This window comes from Triticum urartu, chromosome 1 (assembly GCF_003073215.2).
Source record: "Triticum urartu cultivar G1812 chromosome 1, Tu2.1, whole genome shotgun sequence".
In the NCBI taxonomy this organism is placed as follows: Eukaryota; Viridiplantae; Streptophyta; class Magnoliopsida; order Poales; family Poaceae; genus Triticum; species Triticum urartu.
In genome coordinates, this window is record NC_053022.1 from 8,593,485 (window position 1) to 8,603,759 (window position 10,275).

General features: G+C 46.6%; 2 protein-coding genes across 4 annotated transcripts; one reads left to right on the forward strand and one right to left on the reverse strand.

The window, feature by feature from the left end:
* Positions 1 to 422: 422 nt before the first annotated feature.
* On the forward strand, positions 423 to 1,259 carry LOC125532505 (the record flags this gene model as incomplete). Its single annotated transcript, XM_048696550.1, has 1 exon — positions 423 to 1,259. A coding segment is annotated over one exon (573 nt), but the record flags the coding sequence as incomplete, so codon positions are not given.
* A 79-nt stretch (positions 1,260 to 1,338) lies between these two features.
* Positions 1,339 to 9,973, reverse strand: LOC125541915 (putative disease resistance protein RGA4). 3 transcript variants are annotated; one of them, XM_048705130.1, is made up of 10 exons: positions 9,783 to 9,973; positions 9,556 to 9,692; positions 9,365 to 9,458; positions 8,673 to 8,764; positions 8,540 to 8,595; positions 8,355 to 8,445; positions 7,878 to 7,981; positions 6,333 to 6,687; positions 1,974 to 6,160; positions 1,339 to 1,814 (listed from the first exon to the last, which is right to left on the reverse strand). In XM_048705130.1, the coding sequence occupies exons 9-10, from the start codon at positions 6,130 to 6,132 to the stop codon at positions 1,729 to 1,731; spliced, it is 4,245 nt and encodes a 1,414-aa protein (XP_048561087.1). In that variant the 5' UTR covers positions 6,133 to 6,160; positions 6,333 to 6,687; positions 7,878 to 7,981; positions 8,355 to 8,445; positions 8,540 to 8,595; positions 8,673 to 8,764; positions 9,365 to 9,458; positions 9,556 to 9,692; positions 9,783 to 9,973; the 3' UTR covers positions 1,339 to 1,728. The 3 variants fall into 3 exon arrangements, with proteins under 3 accessions (XP_048561087.1, XP_048561086.1, XP_048561088.1); XM_048705129.1 differs by having other exon boundaries at positions 6,333 to 6,457; positions 6,543 to 6,687; positions 8,540 to 8,764; XM_048705131.1 differs by lacking the exons at positions 8,540 to 8,595; positions 8,673 to 8,764; positions 9,365 to 9,458; positions 9,783 to 9,973 and having other exon boundaries at positions 9,556 to 9,572.
* Positions 9,974 to 10,275: the final 302 nt, after the last annotated feature.

Here is a 10,275-nt window from a genome sequence, read left to right on the forward strand (position 1 = left end):
GCAGAAATTCAGAGTCTACAGACCAAAGAGTGCTGGAAAGTTGGTTCCTCATTATTGAAGTATTGATTGAAGCAGATTAAACAGGACAGCAATTTACGAAGCTTCTCAACAAGTTAAAAGGCAAATGTCCTGTCAACAAAGTAACAGCGGCTAAAATTAGCTAGATAAGATAGTAGATGCATAGATAGCTCACGAGCATAGATGCATAGATGCATACAGCAGCACAGCAGAAAACCAAATCCAGAGCAGACCGCCATACACCAGAGTTGAGTTTTACAAGCAATCACACGTAGCAGAGCATCAAGACAGTTCTCAACGAGTTGAAGCTTTCATTCCTCTTGGGAAATGGATGATTTGCCGTCTCCCCAGTAATTAACTACTCCAGTATCTAATCATTGAAATCATCAAATCAAAGCTGATAAAAACCACAGCTTGCAAAGTTTCTGAACCAGTTGAAGGAACGCCAATGTCCCCTCATCGATCAGCTCGCGCGCGATGACGAGAAGCAGGTGAAGAGGAGGACCAGGAAACCCAAGCCGAGGAAGGTCGTGGAGCAACCAGAGGAGCCTCGGGACAATGGCAGGGAACTTCCAACTGAACCCAAGAGCAGCCCTGCCCCTGCCCCTGGGTGGTCGCTGCCGCCTCCCATGTACCTGCCAGTGACCCCTGCTCCTCCACAACCGTCTCCTGCAATCCAGGAGGTGGAAGCCATACGCACGGTGGTGGCGGAGAGCGAGAAGGTGCTGGAGAAGCTGCAGAAGAAGGAGGCGACGATGCGCGAGGAGCTCACCAAGAGGGCCAAGGAGCTGCATGACAAGGAGTTCAAGCTGCCCTACCAGAACCCCGCGCCGTGCACCGACGAGAGGGCAGGCTGCGCCGAGTGCTACAGGAGCAACGTGCAGGACCCGCTCAAGTGCGCCGAGGCGGTCAAGAGGTTCGAGGCTTGCGTTCGCATGGCGAGGCGGGGCGGTGCTGCCATGGGAGCTGCTCAGTAGTAGCGCTGGAGGAGGGGCTGCGAGTCGGAGCTGAGTGAGCGAGGTGTCGAGCACACGATTTTGCTTCTGTCGGGATGATTGATTGAATAACCTGCCTGGATTTTTGGTGAGACCTGAAACACCATCAGTTGTAGATTAATTCTGGTAACGGATTGCTACTGGTGTTGGCAACAAGAGGCCATGAGTGTCCTTGAATTTGGGGCGTGGCTCCATGCTACTTGCATACTACAAAATGAAACATGAATTTGCAGGGTTCAAAATTAATGTTTACTACATGCATTCTGCTGCAAAATTTGCAGGGTTCCTTGGATTTTAGTCCGTTTGTTTGGGATGAGTCTGAATATGTTGTTAGGCATAAATATTTGGGTAAAACAAACATCTTGTATCCTCCCCAGTCTTTTGGTGTACAAATTAAATATTGTATGGTGCAAGAAGCTATTCAGATACAACAACACTGGGCTACATGACAGGAATGTTGTACACGCCCCAAGGGCCAGCAGGCAACAGCAAACCAGAACAAAGATGAGATGGTCTTGGCCTAGGATGTTGATTCAGAGATGCTCGACTCGACGCCAAGCAGCAGCAGCCGCCCTACACCGCAGGCCCCAGCAGTTCTCGACGGAGAGCGACTGCGGCACAGTTGTCTTGTAGAAGCAATCACAGGCCATTCCCCTAGCAGAGCAGTGCAAGAATCAGGGATCAGGCCTGTCATTGAATAGAAGCTGAATGACCTTCAGCTCCGGCAGGCCTGCCTCCGCTCACGGACTAGCCTCGGTATTTCCTTCCATGTCTTCGGTTTCAATGGTTTGAATTCCGTTACTGCACATATCACAAGCGATGTCAGAGAAAAAACCTGTACAAACTAATGTGTTATATCATAATGTATAGCATGATGCAATTCAGGTACAAGGGATGGAATGGATGACTGCATCTGTTTGTTAAATGTGGCAAAGATAGAAGGACGTGCAGCAAGCATACCTTTATAGCAGGCATCTAGATATTTTCTGTCAATGCTGCCCAGTTGCTGCTGCAGGCATCTAGGGAGCTTCTTTATAGTAGGGCAGCGTCTAATACAAACAAAGTAGAGAGACCTGTATACTTGCGGCTCATTCGGCAGGGATGCCAGGGTACTGCATCTTACAAGCCAAAGGGATTCCAGCGATGGGGGGTGCTCTCCCGACAGACACTCCAGCGATGTCAGCCCACTGTTGGCATAAATGCGCAGTGTCTTGATGGGTGCAGGCAGACGGAGAGTCCCACCCAACATGCCAGCACAGTCCCTTATTGTTAGAGATTCGAGATGGGGAGGAAGTAAATGCTCTCTTGCAGTTGCTGCTGGTGGCTCTGGCATGATAGGACTTCTGCTTCTGGAGGTAGTGGCTTCTGGTTTCTGGAGCCCACCCAGCTGGCATGATAGGACTTGAATACTACTGCAGCCATAAATTTCTAAGGTCTTTAAGGATGCAGGCAGATTTAGAACCGCTGGTAAGCTTCCACATTGGACTAAACGTAGCTCTTCTAGGCATGGACAAAAGTGATTCATGGGTGAGGATGGCAACTCTGATACAGCTGTAGGCACGTCTGCCTCACTGCTAGAAGATACTTGGACTAACTCTGCCATGCCCTGCTGCTTGCCGAATATGGACTCAAGCTTAATGCACCTGCGAATATCCATTTTCTTGAGAGATGCCGGGACGTTGAACATCTCCACTAAACTTGGGCAGTTTTCTAAATAAAGAGACTCCAGACCTCTCGGGTGCTGACTCCTTTCAGACGCCAACGGCTCAAGAGGAGCTTGTGCATATCCAGTCAGATTTTCGCAGTTTCTAATCAGTAATGTCCTCAAGGATACCATGCTTTGGAACACATTCTCTGGCCAGTGGACGAGCACATCACATCTATCAATTTCCAAGTTTTCAAGGTGTACAAAATAGCCCCACGGCTCTAGTGCACCTGGTCCAAAGAATGAGTTGCAGCATCCTAACTCCAGAACTGTAAGAGGGGATTTCTGGTTCCATTTCTCTTTGCTGTCCACAGGTAGAATTGAAGTGCACTCAACCTCTGATGGTGTTTCTGTATTTTTTAGCTTCAGTATCAGATTGGTCAACGAGGACAAATATCTGTCCACAAAATGGAAGATCTCTTGCTTGCCATCTTCAATTTCTAACACACTGATTTTTGGTACCTCAGGTAAATCTATCAACATTGGGCATTGCTGAACTGATAGTTTCTCAAGCTGTGGAAAAAATATTTGTTCACCTTTGGCAGCACCATCCCATCTCTGAAAACTCCCCAAGCATTTCATTTTGAGCACCTTGAGGGCAGGAAAGGCTGAACGTACCAATCTATAACCACCTCCGCTACATGGTTCTTCAAGCAATGGTGCTTCAGGTAAATTTATCAGCTCTGGGCATTTCTCAATTGACAGTTCCTCAAGACAAGGAAACAATATCTGTTCTCCTTGAGTCTCTTCGACTGCATCCCATCTCCGAAAGCTCTCCAAATCTTCCATTTTGAGTACCTTTAGGGCAGGAAACGCTGAGTGTACCAATGTATAACCACCCTCACCACAAGGTCCTCGCAGCAATGGTGCTTCGGGTAATGCTACCAACTTTCCACAATTGCTCATAAACAACTTCTCAAGGACAGGAAATATTGTCTGTTCTACTTGCCACTCATCTATTTCCCACCATCTCTCAAAAGCCAACAAATGTTCTAGCGTAAGCACCTTCAGTCTTGGAAAAGTGAAGATTGTACTGCATCTGAACAAAAATCGCAATCTTTCACAGTGAAAAAGGTGGATCTCAACCATGTTTTGCAACATACCCATGCACTCTCCTCCATAGGAATATATCTTCAGAACCTGCAGCCCACCATGAGGTTCGAACTTGTCGAGCACCTTGCTGTCGCCAACCTTAGTCCATCTTAACGACAGTTCTCTGAGATCCTTCTTGTTTCCAAGATTCGCCACTCCTGCTTCTGCTTTTTCAACATTCTCTACCTGGCGTAGCTCTAGCTGACCACCAATCTTTAAATCATGCAGCTCTCCAACATCACTGCAATCAGGGCCAGGAACTCCTGCCACAAACCATGTCAGCGTCTGCAGCTTAGTGAGTTTTCCTAGTTCTGGAGGCATGCTCTTCAAGTTCCAACATCCATGAGTGTAGAGGTGACGGAGGGAAGTCATATACTTCATTTGCCTTGGAAGTCGATCAAGATCATTACAGTAGGAAAGGTCCAACACTTGCAGGTTATATAGAATACTTGTATCTTCAGGAAGTGCTTTGATATCACTGTATGAGAGATCAAGGTACCTCAGGTGATGCAGATACATTGATTTCAGAAGAAATGATTCTGTGCCGCTAATAAAGAGCTTCAAGGCATGCAAAGATCTATATTTTGATAGATGCTTCAATGAACTTTGCATATCACTATCACATATGAGTGTTTGAATGGCAGGGGATCTTTTCTCCAAAGAATCATTCAAAATACCTTGTGTTTCTTCACATGATAAGAACAAATGCCGAGCAGTATCTGACAGCCACTCGATTTGACTTGGTTCCTTAATTGCAACGACACATTCCTTTCCCATAACAGACATTGCAATATCATGCATAAGATCATGAATTTTACATGTTCTGGAATAATACCCGCTAGAGTCCTTACTTTCCTCTAGGTCCAGAAAGAATGACCTTGAGACCAGCTCATTGAAAATATGTTTTCCAAAGGTTTCAAGACTATCTTCCTCCTGTTCTGTTATAAAGCCATTTGCGATCCATAGTTGGATAAGCTTCTCCACATTAATCTTGTAATCCTTGGGGAATATGGCACAGAAAGCAAAGCACTGCTTCATGTGTGCTGGCAAATCGTTGTAACTAAGCTTGAGTATTGGCAAAATTCCAGTTTCCTCAGTGCAAATACTGCTTCTAGATGATACAGCCTTCCATTCTTCCACGCTGGTCTTGGTACGAAGTACAGATCCCAGTGCAGTTGCAGCTAGAGGAGAGCCACGGCATCTCTCCACAATCTCACCAACCATCTTGAGTAGCTTGGGAGGCTTTTTATTCTCTGAACTAAATGCTCTGTCTAAAATAATTTCCTTTATGAAGTTATCCTTCAAAGCATTGAGATTGTAGGTTCTATCTGTGCCCATAATTCCAGCAACTTGTTTATCACGGGTTGTTGTCAACACTGCACTACCTATGCCACCATGCTGAAGACAGACCTTCAGCCTTTCCCACTTATGGACCTCTCTGTTCCAGACATCATCCAATACAAGGAGATACCTCTGCCCGCTGACCAGTTTTTGAAGTCTATCCAGTGCTGGTTTGTCTGTGTCATCATTTTTCTTGGGGGATGCTTCAACTATACTCTTAGCCACCGAATTCACATCGAAGATATCAGAGACGCAGACCCAGAGCTTCAACGGAAAATGCTTCTGAATTTCAGGTTCATTGTATATGAGTTGCGCTAATGTGGTCTTGCCAAGGCCCCCCATTCCAACAATGGGAACCACTGCGAGATCTGCATTGCTAGCTTCACCAAGTAGTATGTCAACAATATTATTCTTATCTTCATGTCTGGATCTGCTGGCAATTTCTTGCGGGTCGATGATGACATAATCTGTCTGTCTCCACTCCTTGGACACTGGTGTCTGCCTCAACTGATTGGACACCAAGAACGTCTGCCTCAACCCAAAGTCATGCATCTCCGCAATAAGAACATTGATATCCTCCAGAATCTTGCAAAGCTTGCTACCCATTCTGTGACGAAACACAACACGGTTGTGAGTAGGGAAGAGTTTTATCACATCGAATCCAAGTTTTTTGTAGTGTCCATTCTTCTTCGCTTCACGGCGGAGCGCCTCATACTTGAACTCATCAAAGACTTCGTTTGCCTCATAGGCCACTGTCTTGAGCTCCTGGAGCCAGGCTTTAGCTCCTTCTCTGTGTGATGCGGCCTGCTCCTCGGCGTTTGTAATGACGTCGAGGATGATAGGAAGCCTGCGTTTGAGAATCCTGTGCTGCTTCTCCATTCCCTCCATCACATTGTACTGGTCGAGGAGGTAGCTGGACGCCTTGTCCCTGAGCATGGCCACCAGTGGCCGGATCGCCATGGTGACCACCAGCTCCGCCATTGGAATCCTCACGCACAACACAAGTGCACTGCAGAATTAATGTAGAAGACAATGATGTGAGCAAGACATGTGTATATGATTAGGATCTGTTCTTGAACGAGTCAAGAGAAAAATCCACTCTTGCTTGAATGAATCACAAGCAAAATCCATTTTTTCTTAAACGAACGAAAAGTAAAATTCAGTCTTGCAGACATAGTTACCTGATTCGTTGGAACAGCGTACGAACAGGGGGCCTTCACGAGCGCTCGCCCAGCTCGTCCTCACCAGCAGGTGGACGCTGAGTAGCTCTGCGCTGTAGCGGCGGCGGCGGCAGCAGCCACAGAGCCTGGTCGGCACCAGCAACGACGGCGTCAGGTCTGGGGAAGCTGTGGCGGCGTGGATGTGTGGGAGTTGTGAGAAATTTGGAAGACCTGGAGGCAGCGAAGCTTGGGAATGGGTGGGAACATGATTCGGGAGAGCACATTCAGGAGACGCCATGATGGGGAATTCGGTGGAGACGTGCCGTCGCTGTGGATTCGATTCTCCTTTCGGAAAAGACGATGCTGTGGGGATTGCCTGTTGGCAACGAAATCAGTTTTCTTGACGACAGAGGAGACGTGGTGTTGGAAAAAGAGGATGCCGATGGATGAGTGGAGGGCTTTATTGCTCCACGCACTCACATGTGAAGAGTGGAGAAGAGAATGCAGTGAGCATGAATAGTAAGAGTTCTTGAGCTCTCCAATATACAACGGTTGTATACAGCCTGAGGTCTGTTCTCGAACCAATCACATTAACAATATCTAATCTTGCCATTAGCGATGCAGGCTTTAATAAAGTAATCAAAATGGCCACACCGAGGCGCCGACAGCCATCTTAGACAGGAAGGAAGATAATTTGTTTCAGATACGTTTGGTGCATCACTTGAGTAGTCACATGCTTGTCACCCAATACAAGGGGGCAAAAAGTGATTCCCTTTTCATTTTTGTCAGTCATGACACGGGGTTCACGGCCATGACATTTGTTTTGTGCATTACAAGTGTGTTACCAATGCCATGCCATCAGCATCAGCACCCAGTTGGTCACACTTATTTACAAGTTTTGTGCTGTAAACCTATTGCATCATTTGTTTCCTCTTATCATCAAGGGTTCCATCCATTTGGATTTCATCCCTACATTCTCTTTTTTTTTCCGCTCTAAAGTGTACTGAATATATTTTACCTGAATGTTTAGAGTATACAACGGTTGTGTACGTACAGCCTGAGATCTGTTCTCGAGCCAATCACAAGAACAATATCTAACCTGGTCATTAGCGACACAGGCAACGACAGCCGTTTAAGGCTGCGTGCGCTGCCATTACATAATGTCCACTTGCAGCTAGGAAGATAATTTTATTTCCGATACTACGTTCAATGCATATCACATGGGCAGTCACATGCTTCTCACCCAATACGAGGAAGAAAAGTGATTCATTTTGCACTCTCGTCAGGCATGGCATTTGGTTATATGGATTGAAAAGTGTGCTACCACAGTTTCTTTTATGCATTGCAAAGAGTGTGCTAAAACAGAAGCATGTGACTAAAACTATAGTGACGTTAGAAGATAAATTGTATTGATCACTGCCTATGGCCATATAAGAGAGGTCTTGCACTCGGTTCGCTCCAACAAGCCTAGAGAAAGCACATTTGCTCCGATGCACATATGAAATGTGACAGTGTAAAACAAAAGAAACACCGAGATTATACAGATGATCGGATGATGTAACTTACTTGGATATCACTCCAGTACACCTAGCAGATGAACTTTCTAGGAGAGTTCTCCTCGGACATCAAACAACCGTAGAAACAGTTAGGATTAAATGTATAATTTTAATCTGTTGACACATCAAACAAAAGTAGAAATAGTTAGCAATAGCACTGATGAGATTATATGCAGTATCATTTAATCGGAAAGCAATAGTTCTCATGAGATCAGACAGCCATACACAGTGCCCAAATAAACAAGGTGGTTAGCATAAACGATGCAGGTTTTAAATTAATCAAATGGCTAAACCGAGGCACCAACAGCCATATGAAAAATGTGCACTCCAATAACAAAACGTCCACTTGCAGCCATATAAATGAGGACTGTGACTCCGTCCACTCCAGCACGTAGAAAGCACATTTCCTCCGATGCACATATGAAATGTGACGGTACAAAACAGAAGAAATGCTGAGATATAGGGATGATTGGACGCTGTGACTAACTTGGATATCGCTCCAGTCCACCGAGTGGATGAACTTTCTTCTTGGACATCAGAGAGAAATTGAATTTCCACACCAATTGCCTCCCCTGCACCTGTATATAACGCATAGGAGGAAAAATTGATGATTACTTGAACTGATGTGCACATAGAGCATAGAGTTATTCAGCTAGCAAAGCACAGACATACATCACTGTCAGGCTACACAGCTGAATTCTGCTTCCTGACGCTCCTGATCCACAGATCTGGCACGTAGATGGGTGTGCGTCTTAAGTCCTGTGAATCGGATCATAGAAGAGATGGACAAAACAGGATTGATAACTTATGTTGACGGGAAGGGCGGACTGGATGCCGTCAGTGTACAGCTTGCGCCGGCCAGTTGGTTGGTGCACTGCCCCTCTCTCTAAATGTGAGCTGAAAATTCAAACACCTCATTAAGTGTGCATTTTGATACACTAAAGTGCATATCAGCAGGAAAAGTACAATTTGATATTCAAACACCTCATTAAAAATACATTTTGATATTCAGAATTAGCACAAATTAGGCAGCAGCAACATATTTGTTCCACAGATTAGCACAGTCCTCATGCCGAGACCAACACAGCCCAAATTGCCCACAAAAAATTACTACACGGATTAGCAGAATCTTCAGGATTAACACATTCATAAATTAGCATAATTTTGGGTATTAAGCAATAAATCACTGACTAGTCCATTCTCATGCTTTTGATTTGAACAAGGCATCAATAATAACATCATAAGAACCAATCAGACTGAATTGAACTTGTTCTTTACAACTAGGTAGGGGCTGGAAACTTACTGTGGAATGCACTTGGTTATAATTGATTTTAAGGGCTACAGAAAAGAATCATCAAAAAAAAATCTTATCCTAAAATAGGTTCATCAGGAGATGCGCCATCTGATGCACATATGAAATACAGTATGACAATATAAACACAAAAACAAAAAGACGGAACGCTGATATAGAGGGATGATTGGACCGGTCGAACTAACTTGGGTATTGCTCCAGTGACCACCAAGCCCTAAGAGCTTTATTCCCCGACATCGGAAAGGGGCAGAACCTCCACGCCGGTTGCTTCCCCTCCACCTGCATAGGGACAGTGCGTCTAGGCGTAAATTTGATGATTATTTGAAGTGGCGCGCACATAAATCAGAGTTATTCAGCTAGCAAAGCACAAATGTACATCACTGTCACTCTGTCAGGCTACGCAGCGCAGCTGGCATGGAAATGGGCGCGCCTCTTAAATCCGTGTGAATCGAATCGAATCGAATCGCGGAAGAGACGGACCAGCACCCGACGAGGAGCTCTTGCCGAGACCATCTGCGAGTGCGAGAGGAAGTAAGAAGGGAGGTCAGAAGAGGATACGTCAGGAAGGAAGGAAGCGGAAGGGGAAGGGGAGTGAGCGAGTACCTTGAGCGGTGGCGGCGGTGGAGGGGGGGAGGGATGGAGGCCGCGGAAGGTGAGTGGGAGTCTGACGCCACCGCCGCCATGGACGGACGGGGAGCTTCGGCGGCGGTGGGGTTCAGGAGCGCGGCCGCGGCTGGAGACGGTCCGACTGGCGAGATCGGCGGAGTATGGGCTGGGCTTGACACGTTGGGCGATTGTGTTGGGCCTAAGAGCATCTCCAGCTGTTGTGCCTCCCCATGGACGTTTTTTTGTCCGGCTGGGACTGCGCCGACGCAAATTTTGAGTCTGGGTGGTAAAATTTCCAGCCGTCTCCACTCCAAGCATCTCTGCACCTCGACGAGTAGGACACGTGGCGGCAGCTCGAAGGTTCACGAGCGCGTGGTGCGCAGTGAGGAAGAGCACCGACGCCCAGTGCCCCGCCGCGGCCAGCGATGCCAGGAGGAGCTCGCGCACCGCCGCGGCCTCCGAGCTCGACCATCGACGCTCTGTTCTCATG

Coding starts and splice junctions, on each gene's coding strand:
- LOC125541915 (XM_048705130.1), bottom strand. CDS start 6,132: ATGGCGGAGCTGGTGGTCACCATGGCGATCCGGCCACTGGTGGCCATG. Junction 1,815..1,973: donor TCTAGATGCCTGCTATAAAG/GTATGCTTGCTG, acceptor TGATATGTGCAG/TAACGGAATTCAAACCATTG.